This window comes from Ziziphus jujuba, chromosome 1, assembly GCF_031755915.1.
Source record: "Ziziphus jujuba cultivar Dongzao chromosome 1, ASM3175591v1".
NCBI lineage: Eukaryota > Viridiplantae > Streptophyta > Magnoliopsida > Rosales > Rhamnaceae > Ziziphus > Ziziphus jujuba.
Window position 1 is genome coordinate 7,092,737 of NC_083379.1, and position 20,598 is coordinate 7,113,334.

The 20,598-nt window shown below is 32.8% G+C and overlaps 1 protein-coding gene and 1 pseudogene across 1 annotated transcript; both read right to left on the reverse strand.

Annotated features, from left to right (window-relative positions):
* Window positions 1-1,930: 1,930 nt before the first annotated feature.
* On the reverse strand, window positions 1,931-5,532 carry LOC132799141 ((R)-mandelonitrile lyase 3-like; annotated as a pseudogene).
* Window positions 5,533-12,601: 7,069 nt separating this feature from the next.
* Window positions 12,602-17,574, reverse strand: LOC132800347 ((R)-mandelonitrile lyase 1-like). The gene is made up of 3 exons (XM_060813818.1): window positions 17,368-17,574; window positions 13,110-13,364; window positions 12,602-13,015 (listed from the first exon to the last, which is right to left on the reverse strand). Exons 1-3 carry the CDS (start codon window positions 17,572-17,574, stop codon window positions 12,602-12,604), a joined length of 876 nt encoding a protein of 291 aa, XP_060669801.1.
* Between the last annotated feature and the right edge of the window lie 3,024 nt (window positions 17,575-20,598).

A 20,598-nucleotide genomic window follows, 5' to 3' on the forward strand; every position in this document is an offset into this window, starting at 1 on the left:
TACTCATTATTGATCTAATCCTAGATTACAATATGGGTTCCAAATATAGGTAATAAACACCCTAAAATACAAGTTGTGTATTCTTATACCATGAAGTAGAATTTATCAAGTTCAAAACAATGTAGTGAGGAACTGCCCATTAATTTGATAAAACATAAATTTAAAAGGAAAAATAAAGAAAAGTTACCAGGGAATCCAGCATAAAATGTCGCTTTCCCACATTCAGTTGCTCTCTGCGAACCAGGTGCTGAAAATGTGCCAACAACTATGTCTCCTACTTCACCTGCATTCAAATTTGTTTTCTCTATCACTGCCTGCATTGACAAGCTTCAATATATAACTGCAAAATTATAAAAACTATAGCTTCACACTAACCAAACTTCTAGAAAAGCATAATCTCCAAGCAGCAGAACCAGTCTTCCTTCTAAACATTTATTAATGAAAATTGTAGAAAATTTTAAATAAAGTTTATCAAAGGTATCCAACCTTCAAAACAGCAGCAAGCAAATCATCAGGAAGTGTGTCGTTGAAACCACCCCTAATTCGATTTGCAAATGGCAGTGCGGTATGCACTGTCTTTGCCATGATTTTTGTAGTGAATTATTGGAGATAATGAAAGACAAAAACTTTCATTAAAAAAAAGAAGAACAGGAAAGAAAAGAGAGTTGCTATTAAATTATCTGAAATTAAGAAATCAATAACGTACGCCACAATCACAACATCCTCTCCAAAAGAAATCTCCCTCTGATATCTAGCACTGTTCCCAGCAGCATAAACTGAATCCTAATGGAAAAGACATTCAAAGAGAGAAGCTTTTTAAACCCAATTGAGTTGAAGCCATGAAAAATCAATCGAAATACATCCAAACTAAAATACAAAATTGTAGAGTGCAATGCCCACCAACCCCAAAAAATAAAATTTATGTTTGATCCATAAAAAGATTATCAGACCGGGTTGACCACCCACCACCACACCCATCAAAACAAAAAAAAAAAAAAAACAAAAAAAAAAGAAGAAAAGAGATAGATATTGTATATAAATTGGAATAAAAGAGTAGCAGAGTTCTGGGTTCCAAGGGGTTGAACGTCCTCCAAATAAACTTGAACATCCTCCGAATCCATACCAACAAGTGCGATGGTTGCGAACTTAGAAAGCTGGCGTGCTGATTTAAAGAGCTGTACAATACCAAAAAGAGAAAGATGGTCTCTTTGAGCGGTGGCCTGGGCAATGGGTTTCGGACGGACATTGGCTTGAACGGTGCTCTTTCAGGCCGTGGGTTTTGGCAGGTTTAGGACGTCTGTATGGCTGAACGGTGGTGGCTCTGGCTGTCAAATGGTCCCTGCTTCTTGCTCGAACACGGTGGGAGACGGACGTCGAACACTACTGGAGATGGATGGGAAAGGAAGGGAATGGGAGGGAAATGACAATCTAATCTGGACCGTCAATTTCAATCTAACGGCCAGCAATATAAACATGTTTTTGTTCCAGATGAGTAACGGTCAAAATCTTTATTGAATATTGTTTAAGTTTTTTTTTTTAATGATTTAATAATTTACTTGGTTAATATTGTAAAATCTTTATAAGTCAAAAATACCAAAATGTAATTAACCAACAAAATTATACACACACACACACACACATATATATATATATATATATATATATAAGCCAACCATGCTCTACACGATGGATTTCAACATTGGACTAATCAACAAAGAAACGCCGTTAAGGATAACTTGACTGTGGCACTGCCATCTATCCCCAGTTAATCTTCGTCATGATTTATATATATATATATATATATATATATATAATCTTGTATATGTATGTATAGAACGAAAACTTAAATTACTAAAGTTACCACTACAATTTTTTTTTTTCTAATTTATATTGAAGAGATTCAAGTTAATAATTATTTATTAAAAAAAGTCACTAGTACTGTCCCTAAGGGAACATCATTAAAGAGTTGACTGATGATTGGGTTATAAATATATAAAAGAAAATAATTTACAAAAGTATCAATTCCCTTGTCGGATATAAAATAAAAACAAAAATCTGGTTGCTTTAAGCACAAAACATTACATATAATTGCATATGGACCATAATGATATCGAGCATACTCATCCTATAAAATGGTCATTTAGCAAATTTATTTTCCTAATTTATTATTTTTTTAATTTATATTATATATATATGATAAACGATGCTCAATCTATTTTGCTGCCTCCCTTTCCTGTAACATCCTAAGCCCAATGTACCTGCCAAAAGTTCACAGAATGGCAAAACCAAGTTAAACATTAAACATTTCATCAAAATATATATATATATATATATATATTCATCTTAATCAAAGAAAAAGCCATCTTCGTGATTAAGATTAATATACTCACCGGCCTATCATCATGAGGGTGGCCTGAGGGTTGGTTCCAGGTGATGTATTGAATATGGATCCGTCTACCACTCGAAGCGAATTTGTATATATATATATATATATATATATATGTATATATATATAATAATAAAAAAGAAAAAGCCATCTTCGTGATTAAGATTAATATACTCACCGGCCTATCATCATAAGGGTGGCCTGAGGGTTGGTTCCAGGTGATGTATTGAATATGGATCTGTCTACCACTCGAAGCGAATTTGTACCCACCACCCTCAAATCACCATCAACCACCTTTCCCACCACACATCCGCCATGATAATGCCAGATGGTCGTCATTGTGCTTCGACAAAATGCCTCCATTGATGCATCATCAGAGAGGTTTCTTGGCAAAGAAGGTCCTAAAAACTTGAAACCTTCCGCACCCTCTAAATCTTCGAACTTAAGAGCTTCCATGGCATCGGTCTTGAGCATATCACCAACCAACCTCATTCCTCTTACACAACGAGCAAGGTCCTCTGGATTTTCAAAGTAGTTGAATCGGACGGTTGGGCTGACTTTCACATCGACCGACGAAACCAATCGGAGGGAGCCACTCGACAGAGGTCCAGAGAACTTCTCAACGATAGTTGCCACACTCAATTCTAAAGGAGCAGTTCCATTTGGATAAAAGCTAAAAGGTTGAGGAAAATAAAATTGGGTAACGGAAGAGACTGGCTCTATGTAATTGAAATCGCTCGTAATTCCTACAACCTGTACAACTGAAGGGTCCAATTCAAATGGGACTACAATGTTGATGATATTACGAGGATTATCTGCCATAAAGCTTCCCACATCGGCGTTTTGGCTTACTACCAGAACTTTATGTGACGAAAGATGAGGAAGTGGACCAACTCCACTAAGAAGAAGGAGTTGAGGGCTCCCAATTGCCCCTGCACTCAATATCACCTCTCCTTTATCTCTAATCAATGCCTCATGAGTCCTCCCCGTCGAATCACTATATACGACTCCAGTTGCTGATACACCTATAGTACAGAGCATTACCAAAAAATGTGTATATCAACACCTAGTGGCTAGTAGAATAAAATTATACATAGAAAAGTTCAATAGATCATATGCTTGTGCTGCTCACCTGATGTTCTTGAAGAGAAGATGATTTTCTCCACATAGGCCTCAACTGCAACTTTCAGGTTCTTCATTTCGCCTTTGTTAAGAAGTTCCACAGCTCCATGTCTCCTTCCCTCATTATCGAGGTTGAACCAGAAGTTTTGGTTCCCACTAAGTGTTGCAGACTGAATCCATTGTCAGGACCAACTCCTGATTCCAATAAAGCTTCTCTGACAATAGATTGCCAAACCAAAAGATTTGGTTGGAAAACAATAGTGTCTTCCACCCACTGATATGCTTCCTCAACCACATCCATGTCCCAGTGAATGCCAGATTCATTATAGAATTGGTCATCAGCTCTGGAGTAGAATCCCACATTGATCATGCTGCTCCCACCAAGGACTCTTCCTCTAACATTCGCAATACCATCCTCTGAAGTGAACCTCTGAACTGGTGTTTTACCATCGTCTTCCTGCAAGAGACCACCTAATACCCCGTCTGTGGTCAAGACTAGCTGTGGGTATGAAGGAGGAGCACTACCCCTTTCAAGAACAAGAACCGAGTAGTTCGCTGATAAAGTTGCAGCCAAAGGACAACCTGCTGTGCCGCCTCCCACAATTATATAGTCATACTCTTCTTTTAATGGAAGATCAGTGGCATTGTATACAGATTTCATATAGCTAAAATCTGCAAATTACATAAAGAGAAGGGTGAAGATGTGAACAAAGTTTATATATATAAATATATAATATTATTGTTGACGGTAATTTTTCAAAGCCTATTATCTATAGCCATACTTCATTTTTAAAAATTACATATGCCCACATCCAAAAAGGGACTTATATTTATATATAACATCAAGAAATCTATCAATTATGTTGTAGCGCTAACTTGAACGAAAGCTTTTTGGAAGCTGTCGACTTGCATAAAATTGAAAAGCAGCAATATCAATTGCTTAAAGTACTAATTTTTTTGAACTTTTTCTCCGTCATAGGAGGAATTGAATATGAGACAAATCACAAATATTTTAAAGAGTGAATTAAAAAAATAAAAATAGAGGGATTCTTTTGGCACTACAATTTTCTTTTTTCCTTTTTTTTTTTCTCGCTTCCAACAACTTTTAATGTAAATTTTCAAAAAATATACACCCTTAGTCAATTACAAATTATTTAGTTTTATATTATAAATCATTAGTGATAACCTCCATATTTGAAGTTCAAATCCTGGTAGTAAAATCTTATAAAAAAAAATGTTGTTTAATGTTGAGACTGCTTCAACTAAACAATACGGACATGTAAAATGCATATTAGCACGACAACATAGCTATGTTCAGCAAAGGAAAACAGAACATAGTTTTGAAATCAAAAGTTGGAAAAAAATTAAAAAAAAAAAATATAGCACAAAAATAGAGTTTTAATTAGTCATTAATATATTTGATATAATTGCTTTAAACATAATTATATTTCATTAATCAGAATGTTTAATCAACAAAATATTTCAACTTGGAAAAATATTTATTAAAAAATTAAAACATATGGATTGATTTAAATAATTCTTTATTATTATTATTATTATAGTTGTTGTTGTTGTTGTTGTTGTTATTATTATTATTATTTTAGCTCAATCAAAGAGTTCTTTTGCAGTGGCCAAGGTGCCAAAAGTTCAAGGCAGATTGGTCAGTATACAACATTGAGATTATTTAACTACCATAATTCAGCATATAGATAAGAAATAGAAATATTGGAGATTAATAATGAAGGTTATGAAAGTATATACCATGATCAGATGAAGTAGCCAACGCAAGAACCTCCAATTGATAAAGGAAAAAATATGAAAGCACAATCAATAACAAAGGACCCATAATAAGTAAATAATTATTAGCGTGCGGCCTTAAAATTTTAGCAACGCTATGCTTGAAAGGTTATATAAATACAATTGCCTTGTCTTGGCTATAAGCAGCACTACGCTTATCTATATACATAGTTATTGATATAAGCAACTGTGTGAAAAGTTCAACACCTGCGCATTGGCTCAATATCTTTCCGCTTTCCACACAAACAATATGCCGCCAAAGAATAATAATTATCTTTAATTATTATTATAATTATCAGTTAGGTTGCCGCCAAAGAAGAAATTTTGTCTTAATGTGTCAAGCCCACGTCACTGTCTCTTCTAGACTTATACCAAGCAAAATAATATTCCAGCTTCCCAAGATTATTGACCAATAAATATAATAACAACAACTTACCCTAACAGTAACACCAAACGAGGGGAAGACATATTTAACAAACATTTATATAAATATATATATATTTTATTTTTCACAACAATTCCTCTCTCTATACGTATCTTTTGAACCTATTATCCCTTATACGTGAATGTCGAGAAGCATATCAACTGAACCTATCACAAATATATATATATATATATATATATATTTTTTTTTTTGAAAGAAAGACATTATAATTTGTTTTTTGAAAAAAAATTGGCTGTGTATATGTTATATATGTGATTAATTCATATAACAAATTTTTCTCCACTCTATCATGAATTATCTCAACCGTTAGACTAGTTGGCATTTAAGACTTGTATACGAAAAGTCAATTATCACTGGAAGCTTTGAAAGCTTTTGCAAAGGACGAAGTTAAAATTTCAAAGTCAAAATTATAACGCAAAAGAATTTTACTTGAATTTCCCCACTCGTCTTTCATGAAGAGCAGTCAGAAACAGGGCTGAAAGCTAAATCACTTCGTCAAAGGGCCTTTGCTTTAAAGTGGGGAAAGGCGACACAGTTAATTACTGAGAGGACCCTTAGATTCCAAACAATCTGGATTTTTTATCTAAGCCTATCCATCCAAGCCCTCCTAGTAATTTTGGAATGGTTAGCTCCCTAAAGTTAAATAATGGAGAATGGAACGTCAAGTACCTGTCTATTCTTTTTGATCAAGAAACTGTGACTAACATCAAATTTAGGGATGGACAAAATCCAATCCAATCCATCCAATTCAATTCATTTTTAACGGTTTGGATTGGATTTTTACATCAATTAGAGTGGATTGGATTGGTTATGAATTGAAAATATAAATCCAATCCAATCCAAATAATATATTATATAATTAAAAAATTATATATATATATATATATTTTTTTTTTTTTCATTTTTATATATTAATTTTAATATTTTTTTCATTTTTGTATATTAATTTTTAACTTTTTTTTCCATTTTTATATATTAATTTTTAATATATATATATTTTTCACATCCCCAAATCCCCAATTAAATTGTAAGTTGTAATCTTAAACTAAGCATTTACCTCCATTGCTGCCCACCACCAGTCCATCGGCATAACCATTAACCATGCTAATATTCGATTCGACCATCTACTCCTTTGATTCAAGACTCACGACTTCAAGACTCATGGCAGCTTCAACATCTGTTCCTCAGCTTCAAAACTCACAGCAGTTTAGCATCTGTTCCTCTGCTTTAAGACTCATGGCAGCTTCAAAACTCATGGCATCTGCTCATTCACTACTTTAGAACCTGGCACCAGTTGTTGCTTGTTTTCTGCTTCAAAAACTCACGGGTCATGGCATCTGTTGTTGAATTTTGTCTAGGTTTGTCAATTTATTTTCTTAATAACATGTTGATGATGAGTGTTGCTGTTGCTTTTGATTCATGGGAGAATGTTAATGACAAATAAGATTATGATTTTGGTTTGGTTTAGGGCATATGATTTTACAAAAATCAATTTAACACCATATTATATATATATATCTACATATATTGTATCTAATTGTTATTTACATATAAATAAATTTTTAAATATAATTTATGGCTAATTTTATTGTTTTGATCTTTGTAGAGCTTGCAGAATCAACTAATATTAGTGAACCTATCAATGTTGATTGACTTATGATTTATCAAAGTTTTAAGGTAAAAAAAAAAAAAGGAAAAAAAGGAATTATGCATTGATTCTGAGTGAATAAATTTTGATGAATGTATTAGTTTATATTATTTGTTCTAACAATTTTAATTTGATTTTGTAGGAGTGAGATAATGACATTAATGCTTGCTACTTGATAAGTGTATGATGTGTATCATTTGCTATATTTTCTTCTTTATTTTCCATTATGGACTATGTTATATTATTTTAATTGTATTTTATATTTGAATAATTATAATTTATTATTTCTATTTTATATATGGAAAATTTTTTATTTGTATTATATATTTAAAATTTAGTAAGTTTTAAATCGATCAACCATTCCAAACTAAACCAGTTATAAAAGGTTTGGTTTGCTTTGGATTTAATGTTTTAATAGTTTGGTTTAGATTCTATATTAAAGAAACGATAAGTATGGATTAAGTTATATTTCGATTCTAAACCGAACCAACCTAATACATGCCCACTCCTAATCAAATCCATGTTCTGGGCAAAAAATGGCCTAAATGACAAAATAATCTGGTTAGGTACAAAGTAGTGACAATTTGGCCTATTGCTTGGATAAGGGGGAAGGAAGCAATAAGGAGGATTGGTGGTAGTAGATGTGGAGGAGTCAGCTCCATGAGAGGTCCAAATTCTTTTTATGGAAATTAGCAAATTTTGGACTGCCGGTGAAGACCAACTTGATAGTCAGGGGTATTGATGTGGAGGATGACAGGTGTTGTCATGGGTGTCAAAGCACGGAAAATGAAGTTCATGTTTTCTTTCAATGTGGAAGTTGCAAAAAGACTTTGGTTTGGTAGCCCCTGGTGTATCTGATGGGAGAAAGTGGGCTTTTCCGATTTACAATCCTACCTTAGTTGCCTAGTAGATCCAAAGGGAGTGCTGCCAGTGCACCATGACGATAGAGACAGCTTCTTTTTGTTCAGCGCCACCACTAAAGAACATTTGTGGTGGCTTCAAAACAGGACAGTGCACAAGATACCTGATTCCAATGAAGAACTCTCCATGAATCGTATTTGGAACAAATTCAAAGAGATGGAGGGAATCAACACGGTTCCAAGGGATCAACATTTGAACTCTGGTTACGTGGACCATAGCAAGAGACATCAAGTCTGGTGTAGACCTCCTTCTAGATGTATAAAGCTTAATACTGATGCAGCTATGTCTTCCAAAGGGAGCGTTTTGGGGGTAGTGGCCCGGAATGACATAGGTGAGCTGCTGCGCATTCACACTTTCCAATATGATATACACGTTCCGGAGGTAGCAGAGTTGGAAGCGGTTCTCAAAGCCATGCATGCAGCTTGCAATCTCTTTTGGTTGGACTAAAGTGTGTGTCGAATCTGATGCTCTTACTGTTATTAATAGCTTATCTAACGGAGATAAGAGTTCCCTGCACTGGTCTGCTAATTTTTTGTTTAAGGACATCCTTTCTCTCGTTTCTAGTCTTAACCTTGTCTCTTTTGACTGGGCACCAAGAAAGGCCAATAGAGTTGCTCATACAACTAGTAAGTGGGCAGCAAAAAACTAGTTCTTTGGCCCCGTAGATATTAATGTTTTGGCCAGTAATCTTATTTTGTTTTTGATTCGGGAGAGCTTTGATGTGGTGGCTACCTGAATGGGGGTGGTTTTACTTTTGTGCCCTTTATTTTGGATTCAATGAATCTCAGTTCTCAGCAAAAAACAAAGAATACTTGAATTTCATTAAAGACGTTAACGATGATATTATCACCCATTTGATGCTATAGACGATATATTGGCACAAATCATTTTGCCACCAAAAGGTTTAAAGAGAGTTTTTATTTTTATTTTTATTTTTTATATTACTATATTTTCTTTCTAATTTTTATATTTCAAATTTATAATCTCCTAATCATAAATATAAATAATTTAATAACTCAGATAATATGTCATGCATTTTCACTTTGATTTATTTGACTAAATTAAAATATTTTCCTATAAATTTTTATTTTAATAAATACTTTTAACGTTTGAATATTTTGTTAATTATATATTTTCCGTCAAATATAATTATATTTACAACAATTTGATGAAGTTTAAAAATAAATTACTCTACTTGGATAGATTAAATATTTTTATTTCTACTAGAAAAAAATAATTCAGTTTTTAATATAAGAAAATATGTTTAGTTCTAGTTTTTTTTTTTTTTTTTTTTTTGGTCCCTTTACATTTAGTTCTAATTACTTAAACATATATTGTTTGACTGTTACATATTGAGTAACTTAAAATTGGTTAGCTGAAGTTTAAAAAACAACTTATTATTGTTTAGAGGAATTTAACACTTAATGAATAAGAATATTTTTAAAAATTTATCTAAAAAGAAGTGGGAGATAAAAAAACAAAAAAAAAAATGGTTGTATAAAAAGAACAGCCCTAAATTTTAAAAAACCCATTAAAAATTTTCATAGCTCAAGCCCGAGGCAGAGTTCTTTTAGTACGTGTATATTATAATTTTCAAATATATATATATATATATATACATATATATGAGTGTATATAATATATGGAGCATAGATAACCAAAAATATTTTAGCCAAAAAAACAAAAAGTAACTGTCACAATCAGTGAAGAAAATATTGATATCAATAGAATATCAAGAGTATGATTTTATAAAAATATCAATGGAAACATCAATATCGATGAAAATATCGATAAAGTTACGGAAACTGTAAATTTTTAGTTTAGAATATAAATTTTACATATGAGATAATTAATATAGTAAAATAATATAAAAATATAATAATTAAAATACAATAATAATAAAATATTCTATAAATATTACAAATTATTTATAAGTGAATAAAATATAATATTAATTAGCACGAAAACATAGAAAATTTAACAGATAATAGTAAAATACAAAAAATTCTCAAATATAATCCCTAATACATTATCAATACCAAAAAGAATTCTTTCGTTCTTCAAATTGATGATCATATCTTGATGTTTCACGAGTATAACAATAGGCATTCCAACTCATCATATTAGAGAAATTTTCCATATAATTATGGATGTACCAAGTATATCTCTCTCTATCAATCCCAACTAACTGTTCAAGTGGAGGGTAATGTAGATTTGTCCAAGGAAAAGTATAAGATTCATTTTCTATTACTTTTCTACTCTCATTTCATTTTGAATTTTTGTTTTTCTCTCCTACTCAATTAACATTGTGAAAATCCATAAACATTAAATCCAAATAATCAACAATTTCTGCACTTTCATTCACATTTTCCACAATTGCACTTTCATTAACATTTTTTTTTAAAAAAATCAATAACAAAAAAAAAATTATATATATATATATATATATATATATATATATATATGTATACTCGTGTCTTCCTCTATTGCACTTTCATTAACATTTTTAAAAAAAAAATCAACAAAAAAAATAAAATAAAAAAATTCCCGTGTCTTTCTCCTCCTTGGCTGTCCCCTTTCCCTTCAGATCTTTCCTTTTCAATCACAACACACAAACACATACACATCAGTTCTCGGTCGGCATTTTCCACCAACAGAATGAAATTTCCACCAGTTTTTGAAGATTTTAGTGACTTTCTTCGATTCCGACGAAAAATCGGCCGCACTCCTGACAGAAACTTCTTCCCTCCTCCCCCCCCCCCCCCCCCTAAAATCGATGTTGACAGTGGCCGGCAACCGAAATTATCTTCGACTTCTCGTCAGTTTCGGCGACTTTTGTTTCACTGGTCACAACCAATAGCAGACCCAAAAAAATATTTTAGAAGGGCACCATTAAACCATATTTTTATAACAAAAAGATGTCATTAATTTGTTAAAAATTCTCTAGAGAGATAATGTTTATTAGTAGTAGGCTTGTTGAATAGTATTAGTCACCACCCAATATTATTCATAGCACGATAATATATACATCAGTAAAAAAGTCAAAGGGTTCCACTTCCACCATATGAACTCAAGGGTAAACCATGAAATTTTAGCAGCTATTATAGACTCACCTTTGGATATTTCACAGGAATATTCTTCAAGGCAATACATTTACATATTGGACACCTGTACCAGATATTCTATTGGACACCTGAGTGATATTAGACAAAATGTCTATAGAGCTTTACCCTTATAGATACAGAGAGTAATTAATTGTTTTTTATTAAACATATAAAATTGTATCTCGATTAGTTTTCCTGTCGCTTTTATTTAAAAATATCTTTTCACAGCTATTTTAAATTTAAAAGATATCTACAATAAAAAATATATAGTGAAAACTAAAATTTAAAAACAAGGTAAATAGTAGTTACAAACTACAATAAAGAAATTTTATAAAACAAAAAATCTATAAGAAGTTATGTTGATTTTACCATTATTAACATTAATGCTATAATTAACTCTAAAATATTTACCACATAACTTTCAAAAGATATAGTGCAGGTTATTCTATTGAATAAACACTACAATCAAGCATAAAAAGAAAATAAAAAAATAAAAATTGAACAAATGCAAAAAGGAATTTGTATTTTGAAAGGTGCACAACTTAAATTGCTAGAGTAAAAATATAAAGGACTGAAATGCATATAAATTTAAAAAATATTTGTTTCAACAAATAAAAAATAAAAAATATTTTAAGGAAGCATGTGCTACGAGACCTTGGTTGTCCATCGACCATGACCAATTTACCTTAGACTCCGGGGCAAGATAAGAGATTATGACCAACATTCATTTACCCAACTGGTTACAAGTCTAGCCTTCAAATAAATGCAGCAAACAAAAAATGCTTTAAAATTTTATTGTATTATTGCAATCGGGTGATATTTCGATAGAATATACAAAAGTATGAATGAAATGAAAACAAAAATCAGGTTTCTAGACGCACAAAACATTACATATAATTGCATAGGGGCCACAATGATATTAAGCATACTCTTCCTACAAAATGGTCGTTTAGCAAATTTATTTCCCTGATTTCCTATTTTATGTTATTTATATGATAAACATGCTCAATCTATTTTGCTGCCTCTCTTTCCTGCATCATCCCAAGCCCGATGTACCTACCCAAATTTTACAAAATGACAACACCAAGTTAGAAATAAAATATTTCATTAAAAGAAAGAAAAAGGCATATTGGTGAGTAATATTAATATACATAGTGGCCTACCATCATGAGGGTGGCCTAAGGGTTGGTTCCAGGTGATGTATTGAGTATGGATCCATCTACCACTCGAAGTGAATTTGTACCCACCACTCGCAAATCGACATCGACAACCTTTCCCACCAAGCATCCACCATGGTAATGCCAAAAGGTCATCAGTGTGCTTCGAGAAAACATCTCCATTGATGCATCATTGGCGAGGTTTCTTGGCAAAGAAGGTCCTAAAAACGTGAAACCTTCGGCACCCTCTAAATATTCGAATTTGAGCCCTTCCATGGCATTGGTCTTGAGCATACCACTGAGCAACCTCGTTCCTCTTAGACAACGAGAAAGGTCCTTCGGATCTTTGAAGTAGTTGAATCGGACGGTTGGGTTGACTTTGATATCGGCCGATGAAACTAGCCGGAGGGAGCCACTCGAAAGTGGTCTGGAGAACTTCTCAACAATGGTCGCTCAATTCTGAAAGAGTGGTTCCATTTGGATAAAAGCTAAAACGTTGAGAAAAAGAAAATGAGGTAACAAAAGAGACTGGCTCTATGTAATTGAAGTCGCTAATAATTCCTACAACTTGTCCAACTGAAGGGGCCAATGCAAATGGGACTACAATGTTAATGATATTACAAGGATTATCTGTCATAAAGTTTCCCACATCGGCATTTTGGCTGACTACCCGAACTTTATGTGACAAAAGATAAGGAAGTGGACCAACTCCACTGAGAAAAATGAGCTGAGGGCTCCCAATTGCCCCTGCACTCAATTGCCCCTTCGAATCACTAATACGACCCTAGTTGCTGATACACCTACAGTATAGAGCATTGATATAAATATATATATATAGTACCTTTCTACTGGACATCAACACCTAGTGGCTAGTAGAATAAAATTATATATAGAAATGTTCAATAGATCATATGCTAGTGCTGCTTTCCTGATGCTTTGGAAGAGAAGATAATTCTTTCTGAATAGGCCTCAACTGCAACTTTCAAGTTCTTCAGTTTGCCTTTGTTAAGAAGTTGCACAGCTCTATGTCTCTTTCCCTCAAGTTTTGGTTCCCACTAAGTGTAACACCCCGTCCCAAAGTACAACGAAAATTTTCCAACTTTGACCGAGGTTGATCGTTGACCGTTGACCAAGAGGTCAAAAGTTGACTTTTTGACTCGGATGGAATTTTAGGTTGACCGAGGTACCGTTACAAAGTACGCGTTGTCATGAGTCCATAGACTAGTAGCACTTCGAAAACGGAGCTACGGTTTGAAAGTTATGAGCAAAACAAGTTGAGGTCCAAACTGTCCAAGGGGTGTCCGAGTTGACTTTTTATTCATGCAAAGTTGAGCTTTGACTCATGCATGGTTGTGAAGTACTCGTCGATATGATTCCGTGGACTAGTGGTACGTCCGATTTGGACATGTGGTTTGAAAGTTATGGACATGAGAAGTTTTTCGAATACCGTAATATTTTAATATATTTGGCTTGAGTGAACAGTGTGTGCCACGTGTCGCAATTTCAGCCAATCCCATGAGTGAACAGTGTCACCCATGGGTGGCTTTTATTTTGGCAAAACGCGTGAGCCGGCGGGGTAAGGAGAGAGAAAGAGAGGAGGGGAGAGAGAGAGAGAGAGAGCTACAGAGAGAAACCAACTGGCCACCGCCGTTCACCCATTTCCAGCCATTGGAACAGTACATGCGCCACCCCACCTTAAAGCCCACCTGAAAACCGGCCGGCCAACCGACTGCCGACGGGCCCGGATCGAGGCTTTTTCCTACGGCGGTGCCGATTCTTCCAACCCCGATTTCTCCCTATTCCGGCAACCATTTGCCTCACCGCCCAGTTCCATTGAGTTATCCATCACCAGATCTACCTTCCCACAAAAAATCACAGCCAGTGGTCACCGGACGTGCCGCCGGCAGTGGCGGATTCCGATGACCATGGCGGCTTGCTAGGAAATTAACTTTCTAGCGAGTTTCCGGCTGCACCGCCCCTCCTTTCCCACTAATTCCAACCCTCTGAACCCAAATCCGGTGTCCCCTTTCCTCAAATCTCAACGAATTGAGAGAATCGAGGAGTTGAATCCCTAAAGTTTTCCGGCGAGATTCCGGCCACCACGGGTCCGATCTCAGGGAAGTAAGACCGGATTCGTAATCCTTGTTCCACAAGCTTCGATTCGGTATATTACTCATCAATTTTGGTTAACGTTTGTGTTAAACCCCCCGGGTACAGGGTATTATTTATCCGAATAAAATATTAATTTATTTGAGTTGTGTAATATTGTTGTTCTAGGAGCACGTGTACATCGTAAAATTTATCCCATGGAGGATCTTGGATTAATTGCGTACTCGAGGTAAGTGACTCACTTTCAAAATTATTTTGGGATGTTAAAATATATATATTTTGTGTAAATTGGTTGTTTGAAAAATATGTTTGATGTGTTGAATATTTAGTAAATTTATATTTGGAATTTTGGTGCCAAAATTGAATGGAATTAAATATTTGTACATTATAAAATATTTTGGTTTTAAGGAATTTGAGATTTTGGTAATTATTATCAAACTTCATTGTTGGAATATCTCATAATTAAATTTTGATAAATATGTTTTATGTATTGATATTAAGAGAATTTCCAAATAAATTGTATTGCTAATTTATAATGTTTTTTTTTTTATATATATATATATGTTTTGGTGCCAAAAGAATATAATTGGAAATTTAAACAAATTGTGGTTTGATTTATTTTAATTATTGCTATGGTTATCAGTTTTAAAAATTGTTTTGGAGTATAATATAATATATATGTGTTCGAATAATTTGGCTTATATACCATTTGATTGAATGTTTAGATTATGCATATAAAAATATATGCCTTATTAAATATGAGTTGTCATTTTACGTAAGGTTTGACAATATATTAAATGGTCTTATATTCTAATGGGTTCATACGTGAACTTGGAGTAGTTAAATATTTTGGTATTTAAATTGGGATTTTAAATCATTTCGGAAATGATTTATTTGAGAAGCAGATGGAAAATTTTATGATTTTAAGTATGATCAAATATTTTATAATTTTATGTGTTTAAAATTGGTCTATGGTGAATATATTTTCACTGTGGTATTTCTGATTTTCGTATGAAATGATGTTTTGAGATTTTGAAATATTTGAACAAGCGGTTGAACTTGACAATTAAATTATGATTATGATACAGTAGGATACTGTATCGATTATTTTAAATTGATGTACCATGTAATGCCAATACTTTGGATCAGTATTATATTATATTATATTACCGCGCGCTTGGTTTACCACGGTGCTGTGAGGTTAGTTTCATCCAACGGTTATCTATTATTACCACGGACTGTGAGATCAGGTTTATCTGACGGTTTATTATTATTACCACGGTGCCGTGAGGTTGGTATCATCAAATGGTTTATTGTTGCCACGGATCGTGAGGCTGGGTACGTCCCAACGGTTATTTATTATTTCTACGACACCTTTCATATATTGAGGGTCGTGAAGTGGATGTATCCCACGGTTTACAGATTGGTACATCGTATAGTACATTGTATATGTTGTATAAATTGTTGTTTTTATTATTTATGTATTTAAATTTAAAGCTTTACACAAATTTTATGGAATTGTTATCATAATTTTATTACCTATTCTCATTAATGTTTAAGAGTTATTTGTCTTGATTTTATCATTTAAATCGATTGATATTTTAAAATAAATTCTATTATTTTTTTATCAATTGTTTCATATAGATGTTTAAATTGATTTAAAATATTCCTTTGGTTATTTCCTTGAGTTTTAACAATAAATTTTATAATTTATATATTGGATTTATTTTTGTTCTTATGCCAAATTTCTTTAATATAAGTATTATTTATAATTTTATTTATGGTATCCAATGATGTCTTATTTTTTATTTTCATTATAAATTTGAATCCTTAAATTCTTGTATTTTATTCGAAATTTATTGACTAATTGTTTTTCTTGATCTTTGGGGTATAAAAGATTGAGTTTTGCGAAAATGTTTTAAAAGGGGAACCTTTCCAACAGAGTGAATGGTGAGGGTTTTGAGAGAAATTATAGTTTTCCAATTAATTATTATTTATTTATTTATTTATTCTTAATTAATCAAGTGTATTATAATTATCGTGGATTTATAATTGTACAGTAGTTAGGGTCAATCAATGAGATGATTAGCATCTCATATTTTTAAATTCTGTTCCCCTAGTTCCAGGTGGGGAGACGTTGATCGTCCGGGGCAAGCCCGACGTCTTAGTTCATTGCCGAAAGTTCAAGAAGCATTTCCTCCCTTTTTCCTCTTCATCTTGTATTACTTCTTTATCTGTCATTGTATTAATTCCACATTTGTTTGTTTAATGCTCTGTATACTGTATTGGACACATTTTATTAATTATGCACTGATTTCCTGTTATTCATTTGGAGTGCTGCAAATATGTGGAATTAAATTGTAGTAATGTGGGAGGAATAAGGGGATGTTTCTAGAAGTGTGTTTTTAGTGCAGGAAAATTGTGGTAAGTCCAACCCTTAGGGAAGGTTCTGTCGGATTTTCTATTGGAGGGTCCGGTAGGGTTTTCTTTGGATCAGGGCTTATCTAGGGTTCCGGTGAGGAATTTTGGACGGGTCCTGACACTAAGTGTTGCAGATTGAATCCATTGTCAGGACCAACTCCTGCTTCCAATAAAGCTTCTTTGACAATAGATGGCCAAACCGAAAGATTTGGTTGGAAAACAATAGTGTCTTCCACCCACTGATATGCCTCCTAGACCGCATCCATGTCCGAGTGCATGCCAAATTCATTATAGAATTGGTCATCAGGTTTGGAGTAGAATCCCACATTGATCATGCTGCTCCCACCAAGGACTCTTCCTCTAACATTCGCAACACCATCTTCTGAAGTGAACCTCTGAGCAGATGTTTTACCATCGTCTTCCTGCAAAAGACCACCTAATACCCCGTTTGTGGTCAAGACCATTGGGTATGAAGAAGGAGCCAAAAGACAGCTTACTGTACCACCTCCCACTATTATATAGTCCTACTCTTCTTTTAATGAAAGATCAGTAGCATTGTATACAAATTTCATGTAGCTAAAATCTGCAAACTATATGAAGAGAATGGTGAAGATGTGAACAAAATATATATATATATATATATATATATATATATATAATATTATTATTTATGACAATTTTTTCAAAAACTATCATCTATAACCATATTTCCATTTTTAAAAATACTGTCCACAAAAAAAGGGGCTTGTATTTATATATAACATCCAGAAAGCTAGCAATTATGTTGTAACGGTAACTTGAATGATAGCTTTCTGAAAGCTGTCGACTTGCATAAAGTTGAAAAACAGCAATATTAGTTGCTTAATATACTAATTTTTTAAAACTTTTTTCCCCATTATTGGGGGAGTTGAATCCGAGACAAAGCTAACTGATTCATAAATATTTTAAAGAGTGAATTAAAAAAAAACGAAAGTAGAGGGACTCTTTTGGCACTACAATTTTTTTTTTTTTAAATGTAAACTTCTAAAAATATACCCTTAATCAATTACAAAATATTTAGTTTTTTATTATAAACATTAATTTAAATAGTTTGTAATCATTAGTGATAACCTCTATATCTTAAGTTGAAGACCTGGTGTTAAAATCGTTATGCCTCAGTTTATCAAATAAGTGTTGTTTATATGTTGAGAATACTTCAAGTAATCAATACTGACATGTAAAATGCATATTAGTGCAACAATATAGCTATGTTCAACAAAGGAAAACAGAACATAGTTTTGAAATCAAAAGTTGGAAAAAATAAAAAATATGGCAGAAAAATAGAGTTTTAATTAATCAATTCGGACATAATACAATTCATTAATATATTTCACTTAATTCTTTGAACATAATTATATTTGATTGGTTAGAATGTTTAATCAGCAAAATATTACAAGTTGGGAAAATATTTATTAAAAAAATTATAGAAATTAAAATATTTGTTTATCAAATACAAATATTTAGAACAAATAAAATAAAATATATGGATTGACTTAAATTCTTTATTATTATGATTGTTGTTTTTATATTTATTATTATTTTTTTTAATTTTTTTTTTTGGCTCAATCAAAGAGTTGTTTTATAGTGGCCAAGGTGCCCAAAGTTCAAGGCAGACAGCCTATTGGCCAGTATACAACATTGAACTTGTATAACTACCATAATTCAGCATACAGGTAAGAAATAGAAATATTGGAGATTAAAAATGGAGATTATGACAGTGTACCAGGGTACGAAGTAGCCAACGCAAGAACTTCCAATTGATGATGAAAAAAATACGAAAGCATAATCAATAGCAAAGCACCCACAAATAATTATTAGCGTGTAGCTTTAAGATTTTAGCCAAAAAAAAAAAAAAGCTTTAAGATTTTTGCAACACTATGCTTAAAATATTATATATATATATATATATATATAATATATAATTGCCTTGTCTTGGCTATAAGCAACATTATTCTTATACATATATAAATATAGATATAAGAAACTATGTGAAAAGTCTTATACATATATAAATATAGATATAAGAAACTATGTGAAAGGGTCAACACCTGCACATTGGCTCAACAACGTTTCCAAGCAAACAATTTGTGGCGGCAAAGCCACCTTTTTTTGTGGATGAAGCCTTTTGACTTTGTCGAAGGCGGTAGCAAACCATGCAAAGCATCAAGCTTCATGGCAACATGCAACAAGAGTACAACTTCAATTTCAAGAACTCCACCGCCTCTTTTTACCGCCTTATGCTCCCATATATTCATCTCCACTCATTGCAAAACTATCCCATTTTTTAAGCAAGCATATCCCACTCTTTTGAAAAAAATAAAATAAAAATTCTTAGAAATAGAGAAAAAGAAGGAGAGTATTAGAGAGAGAGTCTTTTTATAAGGGTTTCTCCTAAGTATTTGTTTTTTTTTTTTTTTTTTTTTTTTTGTAAAAGAGAATGTGTTTTCTCCTATTATGAGAGAAATGGTGTTATCAATTGTGTTCTCTTTATTTTAGAAAGAAATTATTATATTCTTTTACTATAGTAAAATTCTTCTATGATTGTCAATTATTTTATGTGTATTTTATTTGAATATTTTACACACAAATGTTTCATTTTTTATAATTTCTATTTCAGCTGTAATTATGTGTCCTATATCTCGATATCCTAACAGTGGTACCAAAGTTTGGTTTATAGCCAGTTTTTTGTGCTTCAGTCAAATCTAATCATTGGAAAAGAAACACCTTCAACAATGGCTGCAAAGCATAAAATAGAGAAGTTCAATGGAAATAATTTCTCATTGTGGAAAATATGAATAAAAGAAGTTTTTAGAAAAGATAACTACTTGGCAATAATTGAAGAAATCCTTGATGATGGCAAGTGGAACGAGATGGATGGCAATGCTATTGCTAATCTCTACCTAGCATTAGCCGATGAAGTACTGTCAAACAGAGCGGAAAAAAAGATAGCAAAAGAAATATGGGACACTGACAAAATTGTACAAGACTAAATCAATACACAATAAAATATTCTTAAAGAGAAAGCTTTACACTCTTCGGATGATGGAGTAAACTATTGTGACTGACCACATCAACACCCTCAATATTTTATTTTCACAACTCACAGCAATGAGGCAATAACATAGCCACGGGTAAACGATTTGGAATTTTGCTTCAAAGTCTACCTGTTCGTATGATCAACTCATTGTCAACTTAACTAACAACATAGAAATTTAGTCATAAATGATATTGCAGCTACAATTCTTCAAGAAGAAATTCGGCTCAAGAGCAAAGAAGATAGATTGGGAAGCTCATAACAAGTTGAAGCTTTGACAATGACAAGAGGAAGATCAACGAAATGTGGCCCCGATGGGAGTCAAAATTAGAGTAGATCAAAATTTAGAAGTAAGAAAAATTTCAAATGTCATCACTGTGGCAAGAAAGGGCACTACAAAAAGAAGTGTTAGTAT

What these genes read in the sequence shown, in the direction of transcription:
- LOC132800347 (XM_060813818.1), bottom strand. Translation starts at nt 17,574, where the DNA reads ATGGTCTTGACCACAAACGGGGTATTAGGTGGTCTTTTGCAGGAAGAC. An exon ending in TGCACTCGGACATGGATGCG is followed by an intron (nt 13,365 to 17,367) that starts GTCTAGGAGGCA and finishes ATCAGCAACTAG; the next exon opens with GGTCGTATTAGTGATTCGAA. An exon ending in ACTTCAATTACATAGAGCCA is followed by an intron (nt 13,016 to 13,109) that starts GTCTCTTTTGTT and finishes ATTGTTGAGAAG; the next exon opens with TTCTCCAGACCACTTTCGAG.